This window comes from Malania oleifera, chromosome 5, assembly GCF_029873635.1.
Source record: "Malania oleifera isolate guangnan ecotype guangnan chromosome 5, ASM2987363v1, whole genome shotgun sequence".
Taxonomy (NCBI): Eukaryota; Viridiplantae; Streptophyta; class Magnoliopsida; order Santalales; family Ximeniaceae; genus Malania; species Malania oleifera.
Window position 1 is genome coordinate 47,166,300 of NC_080421.1, and position 24,714 is coordinate 47,191,013.

At 37.5% G+C, this 24,714-nt stretch overlaps 1 protein-coding gene across 2 annotated transcripts in view; it reads right to left on the minus strand.

Annotated features, from left to right (window-relative positions):
* The window catches only part of LOC131155157 (WD repeat-containing protein WDS homolog), a 50,208-nt gene that overhangs the window by 17,968 nt on the left and 7,526 nt on the right, over window positions 1–24,714 (minus strand). For both annotated transcript variants that reach the window (XM_058108100.1, XM_058108101.1), the window contains exon 2: window positions 1,896–1,997. In XM_058108100.1, coding sequence (XP_057964083.1) covers window positions 1,896–1,997 — 102 coding nt within the window. The remainder of the gene's footprint in view (window positions 1–1,895; window positions 1,998–24,714) is intronic.

The window sequence follows — 24,714 nt, forward strand, 5'->3', positions numbered from 1 at the left end:
CTTCCATGAACAAACAGAACACATTGAAGTTGATTACCACTTTGTTTGGAAGAAGCTTGTGCAGAAACTCATTACAACCACTTATGTGAAGTCTGATATGCAACTTTTTGGCTAGTTTACTAAAACTTGTAACAAGCTAGGAGCATATGATATCCATATTCCAGCTTGAGAGGGAGTCTTAATGGTTATTTTAGTCATTTAGAATTATTAGTGTGTTAGTGTTATGTTAATGAGTGAAAGTTAGTAAGGTATTATGGTAATGTGCTTGACATATGTTATAAATAGAGGGAGTGACCAATCATTGTGAAGGCTTCCCTTTTGTGTCATCTGTTATGCTAGTAATAAGTCTCAATGCTCACCTATTCTTTGATTGCTTTGTGGATTAGAGTTATGGAATAAGCTTTTTGGGTTGTTTGGTGAGTGATGGATGTGCCCTATTTCTTGGAGAACTTATTGACGTAGGAGCTTTTAAGAGGCATAAGGATGCAAGAAAGTTATGGTAGTGTCAAGTTTTTCCTTTTTTTTTTGGGTGGTTTGATTAAAGAGATGAATGTTTGTACTTTGTACATTTCTTGATTTCAAGTGATTTGGGACAAGATAGTCTTTTTCGCACCATTGTGAGGATTCTTCTCTGGTTGTTTTTAGTGGTTCTTGTTTCACTAATCTTCAGCATGATTGGCTGGCTTTGTTAGCATGATATTCTGCATTTAGTGCAGGTTTTTCTCTTTTTCATTTTTTGGGTTTTATTTTGGCTTTGTTTTCGCTTATCTTCCTAATACATTCCTCTTTATCCTAATCAACAAAAACAACAAATAATCTTCCGTCCAACTAGGTGGGGTTGGCTACACGAATCCTTTTTCGCCAATTCACACAACTGAGGGTAATTTCCTCGGCTAGCTTAAAAGCTATTAAATTTTTTCTCACTATCTCATTCCTTGTCATTTTAAGTATATCCCTATCCCTTCTACTACCAGTAATACGAACTAGCTCACTCCTCCTCACCGGTGCATTACTTGGCTTGCGTTTCAAATGCCCAAACCATCTAAGCCACCCCTCCCTTATCTTCTTTTCTATCATGCTATGCCTCACTTATTGCAAATATATTCGTTCCTTAATTTATCCTTTAATATTATACCACTCATCCACCTAATCAACTAATCTAATTTCTTTTTTCTTTTTTTTGTAAAAAATAATAATAATTCATGTAAACCTACAAAACACTACTGACAAGCCGCAGCCAATTTTATGGTGATATTCCCCCCTGGCCCCCACCCAGAAACAACTAATGCATATCTCCACAAATTTTCCAAGAAAGTCACATACGTTCTTTTTCATGGAGGGTTTGGAATAAGTTGTTTGGCATTTTTGGGAGAGTTGGATTTGTCCACACTCAGTGGAGGATTTGTTTTCTACTTCCTTTACCAAGACGTAGGAAAGGAAATGGTTTGGCTTTGATGAGTTTGGGATTTTTTCCATTTTGTGGGGTGTTTAGTTGGAAAGCAATGCACATATTTTTACAGGGAAGAAGATGCCTTAGTCTTTGTTTTGGGATAGGATTCAGTATTTGGGATCATTGTGGGTTTTGCAGGAGGGCACTTTAAAGGGGTGTATTTTCAGATTTACAGTGAAATTAGAAGGTTCTATAATTTTTCTTGTAAGTTTTTCTTCTTTGTTATTTTTCCTTCTTAAGAGCATTTCTTGTGCTCCATTTTGTACATTTTTTTCATTTTAATTATTTCTTCTTTTTCTATAAAAAAGATCTATATTTCTCTTTGTATGCCTTCCCATGTACCCAGTTCTAGAGACAAAGAATTAGCCATTAGTGCAACCCAGCAACATTAAAAACTTTCTTTCACTCCTAAAGCACAAGCAAAAGAACAAGGATAGAATGGTACCTTCCATATAATGGCAGTGCAATCACTTGATGACGAGGCTAAGTATTTACCATTATTAGAGAACTGCACGAACCAAACTTCATTTTTATGATCCGTTAAAGTCTGCAGCAACCCAAAAAAAAAAAAAAGCAACTGCTAAATATATGTTTCGAAAAAAACAAAGAACACATAATCAAAAGAAACAATGCATTCCATCTCATATGCAGAGGTTCCTTTTTTTGCATCAAATTGTCTAGGGAACCACATGCCCTGAAAGGTCCCTCTTACGTGAGGCACTACATCAGGCTTTGTTAGGTAAATGACAGCAATCATAAAACTTGTCAAATATTTATAACATGGATTGTTACCGATTGTTTGTTAGGGTGTACCCTGCAAGCAATGCATTGCAATATCACCAATCAGATATAGAGAATAATAGGGAAAGGTGTGCTAGGTCATCACCCTGCCATGCTGGTGCCTGAGTATGTGTCAAATATGCAAAAGTTCCCAAACCATTCTTCACGTGTCAAAAAGCTAGTCCAGGATACTAGAGTTATGTTAGTAACTTGGAACATATTATTCTTATTTCCAAAAGCATGAAGATAATTGACACTTCACATAATTACTTGAAGAAATATTATTATGAACATAATTGGCCTTTGAGAAACAGTGGGCAGATGAAAAATCTAGAGAAATTGTAAGGTCTGGATTTAGAATTTTGATGCACCAAAAAAAGAATAGCAAAAGAATGGGTACTCGCATAGTGGAGAAAATCTAAAATATGATATGTAGAGGTCGGAAAGGCAATTTCGAGAAGAAATGGAAGGCAATATACAAGGATTATCAGGGGTGACAAATTTTTCTAGGAACAGAGTTAAACGGTCATATAGGAAAGGATAATAAAGGTCATGAAAGAATACATGGAAGACATGGATATGGAGACAAAAATGATCTTTGACTTTGGAACCAGGCCGCTTCTATGATCAGGCAGCAGTTTGTTTTTCTTTTTTTCATTTGAATAAGAGAAGATAGTTTATTAATATCCAAAAAAACAGAGTACAAGGCTTGGAGGACTAAGGTCTTAAATTTCAATTTTGACTAAATGTCGAAGCTTCAAAAGTTTGGCAATTTCGATTTTGACGTCAATTCAATTTTGATATTAAGAAATGATGGAAATTAGTAGTAAAACATGGAATCTTTTTATGACACTTAAGGTTAACAGATATAATAATGCAAGGACCAGAACTAACATATTATAAAATTAAATACCTCAATAATGGCTATGTTGTGTATGAGGCGCAGTAACTGTAATATAATATTCTTATTAAATATATTCAGTTATTAAATGAGAAATTCATAAACTCAGTTAAATATTTTTTATACAAATATAGATAATGTATATATAAATGGTTAAATAAAAAGTTATCACTAATATCCAAGTTTTTTTGGATGATTTGCATAAAATTTTGACAGAAAATTTATAAGATAGAAATCAACTGCCAATACGATTTCAAGGGCGACAGGAAGTGGAAATTTGGACAGAAATTTTGATAAATTCGTGGAAATTTAAGACCATGTAGAGGAGAAGGAGTCCTCGATAAAGATCCAAAGAACAGAAAAATACAGGTATTTAAATTACAAAAGTGCTGCCTTCCAATCCCTTCTAAGATCAGAAAGCAATAAAACCCTTAAAAAAAACTGAGGAAACACACACAAAACTAGGTGAGTAATATCACTCCATCCCATAAATCCGTGAGCAGGTTGTGCAACCCTTAAAAATTCCAGCATTCCTCTCAATCCACAAGGTCAAAAGAATGGCGGAAACTGTTACACTCCAAAGAGCTCTATCATTTCTATTTCTGCCAAAGCCCCTAAACAAGCTATACCTAACCAGTAAAAGCTCTCCCACAATCCATGGCGCCACCCAATCTTCCCCTGCTTAGGGAAATAGAGCATTCTAAAGCTATGCTGCCACCCTGCAACACACAAGAGACGAGCATTCATTTCATTGCGTTTGCAGAACACGATACGCATGTGGGGGGATGGGACTAATAGGCCTTGTAGGGCTTTCTCTAAAGCAGATCATGCATGTTAATCCTATCCAAGATCGTGGTCCAAACTAAGGTCCAAATCTTACCGGGAACCTTAGCCCTTCAAAGAATGTGGTTCCAAGGGAAAAGATTAGGGGACAAGGTTTTCAATAGGTGTGAGAAAAAAGATTTTGAAGAAAACATACCCGAAGGATCACCCTCCCACACTCTCTCATCCTCCAATATAATGGTCCAAGGAAAGGAGTGTGTTACTGCCAGAATAATGGAAGTAGTGTGTTATAATATGTGGCTCATATATTAAGTGGAACACAGGTACAAAGAAAACATGGTTTAGAAAAACAGAGAAGTTGCTTTGCAGAAGAAACCGTCAACGATTTGCAGAGTTGCATCGAAAAATTCAAGCTTAGGAAGAAACTGTCAACAGTTTGGCAGAGACCATCGACAGTAACATCAACGGTTTGGTCCCAGGAAGAAACCGTTGATGACTTTGCTCGGTTACTCAGCGCTGTTTTTTGAATTTTGAATTGGAAAGTTGAATAGGTTGGGATTTCGGGGGAAAAACCTCCAAAGGTTGAAGAGGGTTAGCATGTATACAATTGTTGTAACCCTTGTTTGACAAGATAGTAAAAATTACAGCCGTTTGCTCCCGTGAACGTAGGCATTGCCAAACCACGTTAATCCTTTGTGTCATTGTTTTATTGCTTCCATATAATCCGTGTGAATGTGTTTCCGTATTATTCATCATTGGTTGCTGCATTGAACGATCAGTTTCCACACGTTGTGCATTGATTTGCACAAAAAATTGGTATCAGAGCAATTGGTTACAATGGCTTCTGGGATTTCTTCTGCAAAGTTCGACGTTATCAAGTTCGATAGATCGGGAAATTTCAGACTATGACAAAGGAGGGTTAAGGATCTATTAGTGCAACAGGGTATGGTGAAGGCATTATATGGAAGTCAACCGGAAGGCATGGACGAAACAAGTTGAAAGAAATTGGAAGCGAAGGTTGTGGCAGCTATCAGGCTTTGTTTGGCTGACGATGTATTGTGTCACGTCATGGATGAGGAATCTCCGATAGCAGTTTGGCAAAAACTAGAAATTCGGTATATGTCCAAATCTTTGACGAACAAGTTGCATCTTAAGCAGAAACTGTATTGACTTAAGATGACAAAGGGTTCGAATTTGAACCAGCACATCAACGTATTCAATCAGATCACCAGTAATTTGATGCGGGTTGATGTGAAGTTTGAGGAAGAAGACAAGGCGTTGATGCTACTAAATTCCTACCTGCATCTCATACATATGAAAATTTGGTTACAACTTTGGCGTGAGGAAAAGAAACCTGAATTTGAAAGAGGTCACAAGCGCTCTGTTAGGTTTTCATTAGAGGAAGAAAGCCAACGATGAGATTTTACAAGGTGAAGGGCTTGCGGTAAAGGGTAACCAAGAATACGGACATACAGTGTTTTAAGTGCGGGAAAAAGGGGCACATAAAACTAGATTGTCCAGAGAGGAAGAAGGGGAATGCAGAAAATCAAGATGGTTCATCAAAATCTGCGAATGTAGCGGAAGAAGGAGACTCAGAGAGCGGTGATGGTGATATGCTTTCTGTTTCATCAGGTTCAGATTGCCTCACGAATTCTTGGATCCTAGATTCGGCATGCTCTTATCACATGGTTGGTTCAACCCTACAGGTCAGTAAATTTTGGTTCTGTCCTTATGGGAATTGATGCTTCATGCAAAATTGTTGAAATAGGGAATATCAGAATTAAAATGTTTGATGGTGTTGTGAGAACATCATGTGATGTTAGGCATATACCGAATCTACGGAAGAATTTGATTTCATTGGGCACTTTAAATTGTAACTGGTTTAGTTACAAGTCTTAAAGTGGGGTAATGAAGGTGTGTAAAGGAGTCTTAAGGGTGATGAAAGGATAGAAATTAGCAGGAAATATCTATGCATTGTTGGGTATCACAGATGTACGTGAAACTGCAGCTACAGAATCTGAGTCAGATAATACTGTCTTGCGGCATATGCGGTTAGGGCATATGGGTGAGCGTGGGATGATGGAGCTCCATAAGAGAAATCTTTTGAAGGGTGTCAAAAGTTCAAAACATGTAGGCTGAATTTCTACAGCTATTGTGTTCTTGGAAAACAAAATAGGGTGCAATTCAAGACAGTCACACACAAGACAGGGGGATTATTGACTATATTCATTCAAATGTTTGGGGGCCGATAAGGGTAGCATCACGGGGTGGACATATGTACTTCGTGAGTTTTATTAATGATTACTCACGAAAGGTCTGGGTGTACTTCATGTAGCACAAGTTAGAGACATTTGCTAGGTTTAAAGGCGAAAAACCAAATCGGGAGGAAGATTAAATGCCTCAGGTCAGACAATGGAACTGAGTACGCTGATTCGACGTTCATGGAGTTGTGCGAGCAGCATGGCACAAGGAAACACTTTACAGTACGCAAGACACAACAACAGAATGGTGTGGCGGAAAGGATGAACAGAACTATAGCTGAAAGAGCTCGGTGCTCAGGTTGAATGCAGGGCTTGCAAAGAATTTCTGGGCAGAGGCAATGAGTATGGCGTGTTTTTTGATTAACCGATCACCAAGGGCTTCATTAGATGGGAAAGATGCAGAGGAGGTGTGGATAGGCAACGCAATAGACTACTCTGGTTTGAGAGTGTTTCGATGTCCAACCTATGTGCACGTTTCTAGTGAGGAGAGATCGAAAGTTGATGCAAATTCTAGACGGTGTATCTTTTTAGGGTATCAGAAAGGTGTGAAAGGGTTCAAGTTGTGGGATCCAAAGACAAACAAGGTGGTGATTAGTAGAGACGTGGTTTTTGATGAGAAAGTCATGTTGCAGCGTACTCAGGAAGAAGAAGAAGAAGAAGAAGAGAAGCAAGTGCTAGAAAACTATAGCAACAATGAGCATGTGGTGCAGGTGGAGTTAGAGACTCAGGGCAAAGATGAAAATGTTCAGAATGCAAGGAGTTCTAACTCAGGAAACCAACAACATCATAGTATAGCTATACATAGACCCAGACGCACTATCAGGTCATCCCCCACGTATGGATTTGATGATCTGATTTCTTATGCACTCATTACTAGTAGCAAGGATCCTACTACTTTTTAAGAGGTGGTGCACAGCCAAGAGAAAAGTTAATGGATGGGTGCTATAGCGGAGGAAATGGAGTCATTGCATAAGAACCACATGTGGGAGTTGGTGGAACTTCCAGAAGGAAAGAGAGCGATAGGATGCAAATGGGTATATAGGAAGAAAGAAGCGGTATCAGAAAAAGAATGAGAGAAGTTCAAGGCTCAGTTAGTAGCAAAGGGTTACTCACAGAGGAAAGGAGTTGATTATGATGAGACCTTCTCCCCTGTGGTCAGACACACTTCTATCAGGGTAGCATTGGGATTGGTGGCACATTTCGATATGCATTTGGAGCAGATGGATGTAAAGACAGCGTTTCTTTAGGGTGATTTGGAGGAGTTGATTTACATGGTACAGTCAGAAGGGTTTAGTCAACCTGGACAAGAGCACTTGGTTTGTAAACTGAGGAAATCACTTCACGAACTGAAGCAGTCTCCGAGGCAGTGGTACAAACGTTTTTGAGTCCTACATTATCCGGATTGGCTACAAGAGGTGTGAGTACGATTGTTGCATTTATGTGAAGAGTCTTGATGATGGTTCACTTATTTGTCTATTGCTTTATGTGGATGACATGTTGATTGCTGTGAAAAGTATGACTAAGGTTAATCAGTTGAAAACACTATTGAGCAAAGAGTTTGACATGAAGGATATGGGTGCAACCAAGAAGATTCTTGGGATGGAAATTCGCAGGGACAAAGCTGCAGGGAGATTGTGGTTATCTCAGGGTAGCTATGTCGAAAGGGTGTTGGAGAAGTTTAGCATAGATAATGCAAAACCGGTGAGTACACCGTTGGCAAATCATTTTAGATTGTCTACCGCCCAGTGCCCAAAGACGGATGATGATGTTCGTGACTTGTCAAAGGTTCCATATGCCAGTGCAATGGGGTTTTTACTGTATGCTATGGTATATACAAGACCGGATCTAACACAAGTTGTTAGTGTGGTGAGCAAGTTTCTTTCAAATCCGGGTTAACAGCATTGAGATGCAGTCAAGTGCATTTTCAGATACTTGAGGGGTACTACAGACTATGGCATCATGTTCGGCAGGCTACAGAGTGATCCATTAGTTCTGGGATATGTAGATGCAGACTATGTAGGAGACCTGGATGACAGGAGGTCTACAATAGTGTATGTGTTCACCCTTGTGGGAGGGCCTATTTGTTGAAGGTCCATGATACAGTCTCTAGTTGCACTATCTACAACTGAATTGGAGTATATAGCAGTGACCAAAGCTACCAAGGAAGCATTGTGGCTTACAGGATTGGTCAAGGAGTTGAGTATTTAGCAAGGTAGAGTTTAGCTATGTTGTAATAGTCAGAGTGTCATTTATTTGTTGAAGAACCAGATGTATCATGCGAGGACCAAGCACATAGATGTGAGGTTTCACAAGATCCGGGAATTGGTTTCTTCTGGTGAGCTATTGCTTGAGAAAGTTCACACTTCTGAGAATGCAGCAGACGTGTTGACAAAGTCTATTACCATGGATAAGTTCAAGCATTGCTTGGACTTGATCAAAGTCTCAAGATGCTAGACTGGAGGTGTCTCAACCTATTGTCCCAGGTGGAGCTGCGGGTTATGTTTTTCGTTTTTCTCCTAAGGGGTGTATGTGCTCCAAGGCGAAGATTGTTGTAATATGTAGCTCATATATTGAGTGGAACACATGTACAAAGAAAACATGGTTTAGAAAAACGAAGAAGCTAGTTTGCAAAAGAAACTATTGACGATTTGCAGAGTTGCATCGACGGTTTCAAGCTCAGGAAGAAACCGTTGACGGTTTGGCAGAGACCATCAACGATTACATCGGCAGTTTGGTTTCGAGAAGAAGCCGTTGACGGTTTTGCTCGGTTACTCAATGCTATTTTTTTGAATTTTGAATTGAGAAGTTGAAATAGGTTGGGATTTCGAGGGGAAAACCTCTGAGGTTAGCATATATACAATTGTTGTAACCCTTGTTTGACAAGATAGTAAAAATTACAGCCATTTGCTCCCATGGACATAGGCATTACCGAACCACATTAATCCCTTGTGTCATTGTTTTATTGCTTTCATATAATATGTGTGATTGTGTTTCCGTATTATTCATCGTTGGCTGCTGCACTATACGATCAGTTTCCACACGCTGCGCATTGATTTGCACAACAAAGTGTTGGCTTGAGAGGGTATCCACTCAAGCAAAGAGGAAAGCTTTCACCCTCATTCCCCTTGCCCCATTGGTGGGAAGAAATAAAAGAGCTTTCAAAGGATCTGCCACACCCTTACATGTTGTCAAAGACCAATGGATTGTTACAGCTAACTAGTTGGCATAGGGAATTGTTTTTTATTGACCTTTATGTGAGTATTGACCTTCTTGACAGCCTGAAGTAAGGATGATTTCCTTTTGTATCATTGTATGCTTGTACTTGGGTGCCATCCCATTGATGCCCTTTAAGCCAAAAAAAAAAAAAACATATGAGCTTTTACAAAGGAAGAACACTGAATAACCTTCAAAAGTGGACTAAATCGTAGTAAAATAGTTTTATTTTTAAGGGTAAAATCTAAAGAAAAAACCCTGATTTCTTGCTCAGTTACTCAGCGCTGTTTTTTTGAATTTTGAATTGAGAAGTTGAATAGGTTCGGATTTTAGGGGGAAAACCTCTGAGGTTAGCATATATACAATTGTTGTAACCCTTGTTTGACAAGATAGTAATAATTACAGCCGTTAGCTCCCGTGGACGTAGGCATTACCGAACCACATTAATCCCTTGTGTCATTGTTTTATTGCTTTCATATAATATGTGTGATTGTGTTTCCATATTATTCATCGTTGGCTGCTGCACTATACGATCAGTTTCCACACGCTGCGCATTGATTTGCACAACAAAGTGTTGGCCTGAGAGGGTATCCACTCAAGCAAGGAGGAAAGCTTTCACCCTCATTCCCCTTGCCACGTTGGTGGGAAGAAATAAAAGAGCTTTCAAAGGATCTGCCACACCCTTACATGTTGTCAAAGACCAATGGATTGTTACAGCTAACTAGTTGGCATGGTGGATTGTTTTTTATTGACCTTTATGTGATTATTGACCTTCTTGACAGCCTGAAGTATAGATGATTTCCTTTTGTATCATTGTATGCTTGTACTTGGGTGCCATCCCATTGATGCCCTTTAAGCCAAAAAAAAAAAACATAGGAGCTTTTACAAAGGAAGAACACTGAATAACCTTCAAAAGTGGACTAAATCGTAGTAAAATAGTTTTATTTTTAAGGGTAAAATCTAAAGAAAAAACCCTGATTTCTTGAATATGATATACATATACATATATATATATATATATATATATATGTATTTATGGAAAAAGAACATAAATTAAGGAGAGGAAAGGATATTACAATTAAGAGGAGAGGCAATCCCCCTAAGAACATAAAATCAAATAAAATTAAATAAATAAATAAATAACCTAACTAACAAGCCACATAAGGAACCCCCTCCTTAAGCCCTTGCCCTCATAGTTCACCGAGTGCTTCAAGTTAGCTAATTCATCTTACCCCTTCTTCAATTTCTGCCCCAGTCCGTCCAAGCAAACTTCGTTACCTCCAGGACTAGAAACCCACAACCCCATCTCATCCATCAATTGTTGAGCATCTAAGTCCGTCCAGATCAGCCTCAACAGCTGGAGTGGGCAAAATCCCTTCGTTACACTGTTGCTGCTTTGCCAAACCTTCCTCCTCAATTATAAAAGTGCCCTCCAAGCCTACCACTGGAGATGGTGCCACGTAGGACAAATCCCCGAGTAGATCAGATGATTCAGAAACATATCCACACTGATCTCAGATCTCAGTCAACTTCTGCATGTTGTACAACCCACCTTTGTGAACCTTAGTACAAGCCCCTCCCTCAGAGAACACTGAGGGCAGCTTTTCTATCAAACCCTCATCCTGGCAGCAACCCTCTTGAATTGGAAGCACAGGATCACCAATTGAGTTCCTAATTCTAACTAAGTTACCACAAACCCTAGGTGGAGGTTGACTTGCTGGATTCATCCAACCAATCCCCTTCTGTTGCGCAGTGGAAGGCCTGGAGTCCCTTTCCTGCAATAAAGCATAAACCTGTTCTGCGAAAGGAGAAGGGCGGACTCCATATGAGAGTTAACAGTGACGAGCTTATACCGTCCATCTCTAAGTTCTGTAGTGGGCTCATTACCTTCTCCATGACAATTAGAATTTTGGGCCTGGCCAGGAAGCCCATAAGCTGCTATAAGTTTCGAAAGGCTGTTGGCTTATATCGACTTCTATTGGGCTGAAATTGGGCCAGATCACTATATAATGCATTTGCACTCGCAAACAATTCACTTAGTCAGCCCAAAGTCCTCAAGACATGGATTACCCAAAATCCATCCCAAGTCCAAATTGATGGTCAGGCACCCCTGGCCACTCCATCCCCACCTCCAGGCATCCCCATCCCCCAACAAACCCTAACCGCCTCTGGCATCAGATCTGTAGTCCCTTTACAGAGATGTCCTGCCAGCGATGGATGATCAAACTGTTGCTGCACTTGCGTCTTCTGCTTCATCTGTTGCTGCATCTGCTGCTTCATCTGTTGCTGCATCACATGTTGCAGCTGCATCTGCATCATCCAATGACATTTATCACAGATCCCGCTCTTCACCGCTGACACTACCTGGCTCCAAGAATGACCACCCCTCTGTGAATCTTCACCCACACCAATCTTCTCATTCAGGAGAACCCTAACCACTGCATGAAATTCTTGCATGATTTTTACCCACCCATCCCCCTCTGGTCCTCCAAATGAAACTAAATTATGTCTTCCCTTCCATCCCAACCCAATCTCCAAGAACTTCCCAACTTTTTCTGGTTGAGTCGCCAACCAATACCTTACACAACCAAATTTAGTGCATTGAAAACCCCCTTCCCTGCCTGCAAAAATCTGAAGCCATACCATCGAAAAACCATTTTGGCACTTCCACAGAAAGCCTCACCCATCAATTTTGCTTCAGATTACGCTCAAGAACAAACAGAAGATCTCCCTCACCCACTTTATCCAGTCTCAGATCAAAGGTTTTCCCTTCCATCTCAATGGATTGATAGTAATCTACTCCTTTCATACTATATGGCAGCCATACCACCAAGGAGCAGAAGCGCAAGAGGAGACGGGAAACAGCATTGGCTTGAGAGCACTTCAACCTTCTTGAATATGATATTTGCGTCCCTGAGTTTCTGACAACCAAAGAACCCCTGATATTATAATTCATTGACAAAAACAACCTTTTTGTAAGTTAACATTTAACCAATGTTAAAAAAAAATTCGCATCATTAATAAAATTACCTTTTTTACCCTTTTTTTCACTTTTGAAAGCAAAAGAAAATTTCATTAATGGGAATAATTTATACAAGGGAGAATAAAACATCTCCTGAAAAGGCCCTGGAACAATCCAAAACAAAACAACTAATAAATAACAAAAAAAACATAAGATCAACAAGCCAATCGGTTCCTCCAACCTCTTCATGGGTTCCTCCAATCTCTTCGTAACTCCTGGAAACTAATTCCTCTGAAAAATTCCAAACCAACATAACATAGTGAAGAATTTTATCCCAAACCAGCACCCAATTTAATATCGTCCCAGTGAATATCCGTGCATTATGCTCCAACCATAACCCCCATAAAACTACAAGTATTCCAAACTTCCATAGAACTGCCTTTGCCTTCTTCCAAAGCCTGCAAAAGAAGCAACTAACAATTTTCTCCCACCAAATAAGGGCATACCATGCTCTCTCCTGAAAAACCAAAAAGCTTATTCCAAATCCTCCAAGAAAATTCAGTGCAAAAGAAGATGAGAAACTGTCTCGAAATTTTGTAACAGAGCACACATAAATTGGGAGAGAGAACCTTCAAAGGTCTTCTGATTTGCAGCAAATTAATAGTATTAATCTTATTAAGCACAACCAAGTGAAAGCCTTAATTTTTGGGGGAGCCTTGGCCTTCCAGATGATATGATAAGTGGGAAAGTAGAATTGGAGTCAAGAATCCAAAAATATATTGTAAGAATACACTCCCGACTGAACCAAAGACCAAGACCATACATCCCTCAAATACAGATTACTCCCATTCAATAGAGATAACAAAGAAGACAACTCCACCAACTCCCTATTGTCAAGAGGTCTCCCAGAATGAAGATTCTAGGAAACCAATGGGCTACTCAAATCCCCAACAAAGAATGATATGACTCTATTTTGCTTGAAACTCAGTCAAAAGGGATGAGGGAAAGAAGTGGATGTGTTACCCAGCCAAGGGTCTTTCCAAAAACGGATACAAGAACCTCTCCACACCTCAAGTTTAGTGTGAGGGATGAAAGAAGAATAAATCTGAGATATGGACCTCCACGGACTCCCCATAGAACATCATATATTAACATTGGTATCCCACCCATTCTCATCCAACCCGAACTTGCTTCTTATTGCACCATGCAAAGGGATGATTCTTCTAGATGGATGCGCCATAGCCGTTAAGCTAAAAAAGCCATGTTACTAGACCCAGCTCTCCCTCCTTTGACCTACAAACCTCACACCAACTAACTAAATAAATAAAATATATATACTTTTCACCTAATAAATTAAGGTCCAAGTGCAATATTAAGCATTCAACAAAATATTAAAAACAAATATACTACTCACAAGAAATAAACTCTCTTCTTAGAAAAAATATTGTTGCCTAGGACTTTTTTTACCAAAGAAAAAAAGGTGGAAGCTACCTAAATGTTCATATTTCATTATCAACCATATAATCCATCAACTAACATCCTGCCTTCACTATACAAAAGTAGAAAAATATTAAATTAAAAAAAAAATGTACATCCAATTACCATAATAAATTAAAGCTCAAGTGTAATGATAAATACTCAATAAAATATTAAAAGTACATATATATTGCTGTTCAATAACCTGCATATACCAATTTGAATAACAAAAACAATATTAAGATTGAAAACAAGTCTGCTAGTTTAGATGACATACCATGTATAAATAAAAAAAGCAATGAAGTCAATTAAGAATTCATTAAAAGAGATTTTTGTGGGTGTGTGTGTGTGTGTGTGTGTGCATGTGTGTGATGTACAAGCAGCAAACTGCCCCTGAGAAGATGGTAGGAAATGCTGCCCTTCATACATGCAACACAGCAATACACACACAAAGTCCAACCAATTCCAAATAATTTGGTAAACACTACTTCATTTTTGTTAGTAGGACATATGTTTTCTTTATTTTAATTTGATTTATATGCTGGTTAAAATTTCAAATTTTATTGGACAAAATCTAAATTTTATGGGAATTCAATGATGCCAAAAAAAAAAAATTACTCTTCTCCCATTAATATTGTTAATGACTTTGTAAGGAAAATTATACAAAAATTTGAAACAAAAGCATGAAAATATAATTTTGTTAAGAAAAAAGAATGCACAAGAGAAAGGAGAGGGGGATATACAAACAACATGCTGCCCCTAAGAAAACAGCTGCTCTTCGCACATGCAGGACAGCAATACACACCAAAAAGTCCAACTCTAAATTAAACTACCTGATTCTACTAACTAGCGTCGGCTTGTTTTGAATCTTAGCATTTTTGTTTCTAAAATCCAAAATTAGAATATTTAGGTCATTGAATTTTAATAATATTTTACTGAGCATCCATCATTGCACTAGGCTTCAGTTTATCATGGTAACGGAATATGCAAATATTATGCGAAGGTGTTCTTTTTTTCTGGAATCTTAATGTATGTATGTATGTATAAATAAATATATATATATATATATATATATATATACACATGTATATATATACATATATATAATTTCATTGGAGCTTATTTGAATGGACACATGGTAAAGCACAATAAACATTATTTATGAGAGAATACATGGAGGAGATGGATATGAACATAAAAATGAGTGGATATGGACACATAGGAAAGCACAATAAAGGTTATCTATGAGAGAATACATGGAGGAGATGGATATGAAGATAAAAATGAGTGGATATATTATCTTAGACTTCTGCATGTCATATGATATAGATATTCTAAGAAGAGAGAAGAAAACTTAACAACCTTCAAGAATGGACCATGGTTTTAAATAACGGTGACAGTCCGCCTAACGGTAACAGTTGCAGCCATTGCAGATGTTATGTAATGGGTAATGGATACTACTTCTGTGAATTCATTTTTGGCATCAGCAAAGTTATTAAAAACAATAGACTCACAAGTTCCAATCCCAAAATCTTATATTTCGATGATTTTGAAAAATTTTAATCAATTTAAATGTAACATATACTACAAATATGGGATGTCATGCTCATTGAGAAAAAGCATGCATTTGCTGTTTTTTCACTATTTTATTGATTATAAGTCAAACTTAAACTAAAAAATCCTAAATATAAAGAAATATAAAATATAGAATCCCATATTTTGTACTCTCTTAGTCTTTGATGGAATTTTTGTTATCCAAAAGACAAAATATAGAGTCTATAAATTAAACAAGGAAAAAAATGCATAGCTCGTATTTTTGTTTCCAAATTAGGTGTAATAAAAACACAATAATTAAAATTTAAAGGACTTAGAATAAGAACAAGAAAAAGTTGGGTTTATTTGAATAGTAGTTATCAAAAAATGTGTACTAAATGTCAAAGAAAATAAACACAAAAATGAATTTTTTTACTAACTAAAATAAACCAACTTAAAATTGAGTTTCAAGCTTCAATAAGGGAAAAGGGAGTGTAAAAAAAAAAGGACTCAAAAACTTATTTTTAGTCATTAACACACTACAACGGCCCATAACAGCCTATGAGGGTATGTAACGGTAAAGATCGTTAATCAAAAGACCTCCAAGATATTGCGCCCTATAATGGTCTCAAAACCATCAATACTATTATGCATCTGCCATAATAGCTGTTATCGGCCAATTTTAAAAACTATGGAGTGAAGAAAATAAAGTCAAACAGGTTTGTTTCTTAACTAGGAGGGCAGATCGTTTATCATGTAAGGATTGTAAAGTTATCTCAAGTGAAAGTATTAACTGCACAACATAGGGTTCTAGAGTTAGATATATGTATTAAAAAAAATGGAAGAGAAAGGGGAACAGAAAGAAATGCAAGAGAGCTAGGTGGTGGAACCCAGAAGGAAAAAATATAATAAAATTTAAAGATAAAATGATAAAAGCGGGTGATTGGACAATAGGGGATACTATAGACACAAACACTCTTTGGAGTAGGATAGCTAGCTCTATTAAAAAGATAGCGCAAGAGATTTTAGGTGAATGGAAGATTCTCGGCTAGCAAAGGTAGTTAGTGGTGGGATCAAGATGTCCAAAAGGTCGTAATGACAAAGAATTTGGAATAAAAATGGCAAAAATATAGAAATATAGAAAACTTTGGAAAGTATAAAGAGGGCAGAAAAGATGCCAAAAAAAAAAATTGTGAAGCTAAACTTAGGCCATCTAATAATTTATATGCTAGATTAGATACAAAAGAAGGGGAAAGACATATTTAAACATGCTAGAACTACAAAAAGAAAAGCAAGAACTTAGGTAATGTAAAATGAGGATAACAGTGTTTTTTTAAATAAGACAACATAAAAGTTACTTTAACAAGCCATTTAATGAAACCAAGGATAAGGCTTGAACTTAGAATTGACAAACGACGAAAAAGCTGAAATTTTGAGATTTAATTCAAAAAATTAGAGTTAATGAAGTCAAGTTTGCATTAATAAGATGGAAAGCAGAACAGCTATGAGACCAAATGACAATCCAATTGAAGTTTGGAATGCCTAGGTGATAATGAAATTATATGGTTAGATAATTTATTTAACACAATTATAAAAACTAAGAAATGCCATATGAATGGTTAATACCTATATATAAGAATAAAGAAGATACTCAAAATTGTAATAACGATCATGGAGTTAAATTATGAGTCATACAAAGAAACTGTGGGAAAGGATAAAAAGGTTAGAAATAGGGGTATTAAGAAAATCAATTTGGGTTTTATGTATGGGAGATCAACTACAGAAAATATATCTTTTAAGAAGATTAATAGAAAAGTCTAGGGAAGAGAAAACAGACTTGCATTTGGTTTTTATTGACTTAGAGAAAGCCTACAATAGGGTACCTAGGAAAGTTCTTTTATGAGTTTTAGGGGGGAAAAGGTGAGAATGCAGTAAGTATACTACAGTCATTTATGACTAGCATTAGGACTACTGGTGGTAAGGAAATTTCCAATCACAATATCTACTTTGATCCCTTATCTTTTTGCTCTAGTGATGGATGAACTTATTAGGAGTATTCAAAATGAGGTTCCATAGTGTACGTTGTTTCCATATTGTAGGATAGCATGTGACAAAGATGCGCTCATTAACCAACACCTAGAGTTCACTAATCAAGGGATGTTCTAGAATATTCCCATGATTAGGAATGTTTTTGATTGGGAGTTTGATACTAACAGATTTCTACAGCAGTCTTAACAAAATCCAAAGCCACCCTCCAATAAGCCCAAATGGGCTTTGAACAAGGATGGAAACTTCACAGTCAGATCATATTATAAACACCTTAGCTCACGGGCACAGTGCAGCAACCATTTCCCTTGGAAACTTATTTGGAAAATTGCAGCCCCCACAAAGTTGGTGACGTAAGATAAGAAGCAAGACCTTGAGAAGATCTTTGTTGGAGAATACTTCAAAAGGATTGGATCGAGAATTGTTGGGAATTAGTAGCTTACTATGTATTTAGTTTAATTACGATAGTATTACGTGTATTTGGGGGCTTGTTTGTAATATTTGTGCATCTAGGATTATGTTTATTTAATGTAGTTTTAGGGGTATATGTGTAATTTCATGTGTTTGGAGGCTTTCTTATAAATAGTGTGAAAGTCATGTTGTAGGCAATTGTTGAATTTGAATTGAAGTGAACATGAGCTTCCCCCTTGCATCTCCTCTCTTCTCCCTTCCCCTTTCTTCCTCTCTTCTATTTCTTTTAATCTCTCCCATGGTTGCAGAACCTTGATGCTGCCCCTGCAACATTTGGAATCAAAGCCCAAATTTGATCTTCATTCTTCCATTTTACCCATTATCCCCTCACTGTTCTCTTCTTCCCTTCTTCTTCCTCCTCTCTTTTTCTTTCTTTTCCTTCTCTTCTTCTCCTGTCTGTCTCTAATTCTCTGTCTCTCTCTTTCTTCTTATTCTCTTAATGTTCTGTTCTCCAATTGCTGCCTTTTCTACTTACAGCAGTTTCCTCCCTTCTTAATTCTTCTTCTCCTCTTACTCAGTTTCTCTCTCAATTCTTCTCTCTAATTTCTTATATCTTCCTCTGCAGGTTTCTTCCCGTCTCCCTATTCATCCTTCTTCTTGTTCTTCTTCTCCCTCTATTTCTCTTGTCATTCTTACTCGCTGACTCTAATTTATGGTTCCTTGCTCTGAAGGTTTTCAGTATTCGGGAAAAAAAAACCAAAAAAGCAGTTCTGAACAAATTCAAAATTCCAGTCATGTCCCCATTTTTCAAACACCGCCTTCCAAACCCCTTCCGACAACAACACCCATCCCATTGGAAACAGAACCCCTTGAAATCTTGACTATGACCTAGAGAAGATCATGATATGCACTTGAGGGAGTCCTATGGTAAGTTCTAGAAAAAAGATTTCGTTTGGAAAATATGAGGAAGGTTGTTAAGTTCTTTTTAGTCACATGGATGTTGTTTGCAATTGCAACCAAGTCCAAGAGGTGGTTTGGGTCTCGAATCTCTCACGCTTCTCAACAAAACCCTCTTTGGTAAATGAATCGAAAGATGCACAAATGAGAGGGAGTTACTAGGGAGAAAGATTTTTGCCTCAAAGCTCGACTTTGATCACAATGAGTGGGAATCCAAAGAGCCCTACCAACCCTATGGGGTAAGCATTTGGAAATCAATCAGGTAAATGTGGCAGGATTTCTTCACAATCATCCACTTCCATGTTGGAAATGGGAACAATAATTTGTTTTGGCATGACAGCTTGAGCGACTCATCTCATCACGGTTCTCAATTTCCTGCTACTTTCAATCTTGCTTGCAATAAAGATGCTATAGAGAATATGCATGTAGAGCACTCTGTCAATGCGGCAGCTTGGAACATCCCTTTTGTTAGAAATGCCCATGATTGGGAGCTCAATCTTTTTGCTCATTTTAACGGATGTCTTTACAAAAATGTCCCCAATTGGATCAATCTGAATGTGCCTTTATGGAATCACAACAAAAATGGCTTCTTCACGGTCAGCTTCTTCTACAAGCAGTAGACCGCCCCTCTGAGGCCAAGCTTAATTTCTCAAAAAAAGCTATTTGGGAAACTCATGCACCAACGGAAGTTGTTTTGTTTTGCTCTTTCGGAAGATCCTCACTCTCAAGAACCTTACAGTTTTACCTTAGTCAATACATGCTTTCTATGCAAAGAAGATGTTGAAACTGTAGATCACTTGCTGCTCCACTGCCCCTGGACTGGAAATTTTGGATCTGGCCAGTGCTGTTATGGGGTAGCACTGGGTCACTGCAGAAACTGTGGGAAAAGGAAATCTGGCATGGAAGGATATTTCTACAAAAAAGAGAAATGAAAAAGGCCTTGTCCTTGATCCCAATCGCCATCTTATGGATTGTGTGGAGAGAGAGAAATACTAGACCTTTTGACGGAAAAACTTCTTCTCCCACAATACTCAAGGATAGATGGCGCACTCTTCAAGTTGATTTAGTGGGCAGTATGGTTTAGTGGGCAGTAGATGCTGGACGCACAATTTTTTATCTCTTGGATAGTTGGATGCACTATCACATTGTTGACCCATCTTTTTATTTCTCCCCCTTTAATTGTCTTGTGCATGGGTGGCACTCCCTTGGTGCCCATTTATGAATTATCTCTTCACTGACTTAAAAAAAAAAATTCTAGGAAACAGATTACAACTAGTATTAACACTATTCAGGCAAAAACCTAGGAATTGTTCAATCACAGAAGGTGCACATCAAGGTATGTCTTAAGTATTTTTCCTTTTCCTTTAGTTATGAACTTACTAGACATAACAAATCCAAAATGCAGTTGCATGTTGCATTTTGTTTGTAGATGATATTGTGTTTATGATGAAACTAAAGTGGTGAATTGGTGATTGGCTCATGATTGGAATCAAAACCTGTTAAAGCTTGATATGCATTGTTGGCCCACAACCTAATAGCTTAAGCTTTGAGGTGAAGTGATATTCTGACATGGGAGCTGATAACGAGGAGGTCTTGGGTTCTAGTCTTGTTACCCGAGTTTATTATGTGGTGTTTAAAAATTATTGTATTCTCTATAATGGGTGCCATCTATCGATTGTTTATCTCTCCACGCGCTGTATACATATATATATGTGGATTTGTTATGCATATGATGCATTTATCTAGCAATGCGTGCATTCATAAATATATGTATGTGTTGTGTATAGATGCATATGTGTATGTATTGTTGGCCTAACAAGGCTTACAAATCTTATTTTGATGATAACAAATCAAGGGAACTTAATATATTTTGGTTAAGTGGTGATGTTTCAAGAATCAAGCACATAAGATTAGGATCAAGTGCTCACAAGCCTTATTGAAAGATTATACTCCAAAGACAAGTGGTCAAATGAAAGCTTAAAGCATACTTAAAGCATGGACTCAAAGATAGTAAAATCTAATGAAGCTTAAAGCATATTGAAGCTTGAAGACAAGATGGACTCAAGAAAGACAAGCATGAAGACTTAGTACTTAGAACGTTTAAGTTTTAAAGAGTCTTATGTAAGTACTTCATTTAATGTTGATATGGATGCATTGAAGCTCTTACGTTTTATCATTGACTTATGGACCAAATTTTTTATAGCCCCGGAAAATATTTTCAGAAGTCTCAAAGCAATATGACAAGTATAAAAGTTAACAAAAGTTTTTAGAAACGAATTTGAAAAAGCATATGTTGTGGTAAGTTCAGGCGACTGACCTTGTCTGGGCAGGCGACTGTACTTTTATGCTGAAATAAATTGTGAACACAAAACAGGCACAGTCGACTAACCCCATGAGTACAGGCGACTGAACCCATTCTGACTTTGAAATTTCGCCGGTTTTTAAAAGCACAGGAGACTAACCCCGATAGTGCAGTTGACTGCACTTCGTAACAGTCAAATTTAAACAACGAAGAAAAGTTTCCAAATTTGATTTCTTGGACCCCAAACTTTATGAAAACTTGGGAAATACTCAAAGCAACTTAGGGAACATGAAATAGAAACTTTTTTTTTCTATAAATACATGGGAAACCAAAGGATTTCACACACCAACAAATTGCAATCAGCATTCAAGCAATATTGTTCATACTCTTCAAACTCTCACTGCATACACTCTGCTGAAGTTTTCTTACTGAAATTCTTGCTGATCAAATCACACGGTTCCTTACTCACTTACTGAGAAATTCAAATCTAAAAGAGAACCCGGTGATAAATTTCTGAGCTTCAATTCTTTCTATATTGATATTTAATTGAAGTATTTTCTAATGTGCATTCAATTGTATTAATTAGCTCTTTTGAGAGTGTCATTGTACACAAATTGTATCCTGTTGTTTTTGATGGTTCAAGTTGTTGAATCGTTGGACTAGCGAGAGGGGATTCTTGCTAGGGAGATTAGTTGACGGCTCAGGGGATTGGATCATTGTACTAATGAGAGGGGATTCTTGTTAGAGAGGTCGTAACTTGGGCCTAATAAAAAAGTTGGAAAGGAAAATCCTCATAGCGGTTCGCTTGGGGCAAGGACGTAGGTTTTGGATCGAACCTTGTAAAAATACGGTGTCACTCTCCTTACCCTACTCTCTTTAATTTTCTGCATTTATAAATTGCGTAAATGATTAGTTAATTGCTGAAAATTAATTTGGCTTTGATAATTGCGGAAACCTTGATTAAATAAAGTACGTTGATTACGGAAATCTTAATTAAAGGAAATACATTGATAAACATCAAAGTTTATTAACCAACATAAACTCAAGTAACTTGTTTGATATCAAAATATGAATTTGGAAGGAAGCTTTCTAAAAGTTTTTACTTTATTGTGAAAACAAGTTTATCTTATTGATTGGATTGAGTATTGATCATTGCAAATCAATTATACTTATGTCATTAAGATTGGTTAAAGTTCAAAGGATTTCTTAATCATTGTGTTTGTGTGTGACAGCTGAAAAGAAAGATAAACTGGGATTCAAAACTAACTAAAGAAACTTATTAAAAGAATATGTAAAAGAAATTTTTTTAAATCCCAATTCAACCCCCCTCTTGGGAATACACCTTACTTTTCAATTGGTATCAGAGCGGGGTTGTAGTAAATCTTAAATTAGAAGCTACATAAAGATCTATATGGCACACCTAGGTGTATCTCCCTTTGCTGAAGGTCAATCCTTATCTAGACCACCTATTTTCTGCGGTGTAAACTACACCTTTTGGAAACAAAGAATGAGAATTTAGTTACAAACTATGGATTGGAAAGCATGAAAAGTTGTCACACAAGGTGACCTTATACCCACTAAAATTGTGGATGGTAAAGAAATACCTAAAAAAGAAAAAGAGATGACCGACAATGACCATAAGATGTTGCAAGTAAACTCAAGTGCTATGAATGCATTATATTGTGTTCTTGATGTAAATGAATTCAATAGGGTCATGGCATGTAAATCAGCCAAAGAAATATGGGATAAATTAGAGGTAACCTATGAAGGAACAATTGATGTTAGAGATAGTAGAATTGACATGCTCACAAGCGAGTATGAGGCCTTTAGGATGAATCCAGATGAAACTATTACCAGTATGTACACTAGGTTCACTCATATAATAAACTCCCTCAATGCTTTAGGAAAAAATTACTCAACCTATGAGATGATTCGAAAAATCCTTAGAGGACTTCCTCCAATATGGGAACCTAAGGCCACTATTATAAAAGAAGGAAGATAGATTCATATATATAAGAAGAGAACTTGGCCTATTACACAGTAGGAGAGTTGCTTAGAAGGATTCATGATGAGTGCTAAGAGAAAATTTGAAAGATAGGTGAGGACAAGCTACTGTGCCTTAAGCCTCAGTCGACTGACATGCTATTGTCTATGAAAAATTAAAATATGATAAAGGGCAGGCGACTGCACCTTAAGTACAGTCAACTGTCTAACGGGTGTTTAAATACTTAAAAGTGCGCGAAACCCTAACTCTTCAGATCCACGATCAACTGACCCTATCTCTTCACTCGCCCATACTCACTTTTCTTCGATCCCTAGTGTCTCTACACTCAATATTCACCGATTAAATCGAGAATATCATTTCCCCACATCCTTCCCTCACGATTTCTAGGGTTTTTCACCATTTATTTCTTTTGAAATCAAAATGCCACAAACGAAAAACACTACACATTGTGGTGCTACTTTAGGAAAAGATGACGATAACATCAAGAAGTGGCTTGTTGCTCCTCACGCCAAACAACGGTATCGCAATCACCTTCCATCTACGGAACCTATCCTTGGTAAGATTCTGGATACCACCTACTTCAACATTGAATATCATGTCATATTACCTATGTTTGAGACCCTTGGATGAAGCAATTTGTCACTTATCAAGCTAAGGGTGTTTTTCCAAACTTGGTTAAAATCTTTTACGCCAATTTAGTTCAAGGCCAGTCGGTAAGTTCTACCAAAGTAATGGGGAAATCCATTGCCCTTACTCCAGAAACCTTGGCTCCTATTTTCCGTACTCGCCGAGGAGAATTTGAGTGTCCTAATTTCGGGCAACCATGGATTATGGAACAAGGGTTTACTCCCAAAGAATTTCTGCCACTTATCATGACTAAAGCTCCAGTTTATTTTGGAAATCCTTCACTATACAAGCAATTGAACCTCCAGGCACAAATTCTTCAAAAGATTATCACATATAATATTTTGCCTCACACTGGTTCTCATGACCATATGACATATTTGAATTGTTTTGTTATGTGGTGCTTGTTGAAAGAAAAGAAGCTTGATTTATCAAGTTTAATTCTAAAGTGGATGCTCTCAAGATTAGAAGCTCTTCATATAACTCTGCCTTTTGGTTGAGTTCTTAACCTTCTCTTTGCTCGTCTCGATGTCACCTCTCCCACTGAGTTGTTTATCAAACGTACTCGATATGATCTTTTCTCCTCCACAACTCTTAGGCAAATAAGATATGAAAAACACGAGCAAGGATGGTTTCAAAAAGGTGGAAGACGACCAAGACAAGCGGCTGAACCAGCTGCACCTCATGATCAGCAATCAGCACCTCTGCTTGATGCACCTTCATGGTTTATGTCTTATCATCAGCAGTTCACGGACTTTAGTACAGAAATGCATGCTAACTACAGCACTCTTCAGGCAAACTATACTTCTCTAGACCAGAGACTTGATCGGATTGAGCAGCATATGACCGACACTTCCTCTTCACGTGGAAAGGCACCAATGGAAGCTGAGTCTGGTGGAAGTGAAGAAGGAGATGAAGATGAAGGGGGAGATGATGAGTCTGATGATAATGCTGGAGACACTTAGATCTATTTGTTATTTGACTATACTGAATTTGTATTAAAAACAACT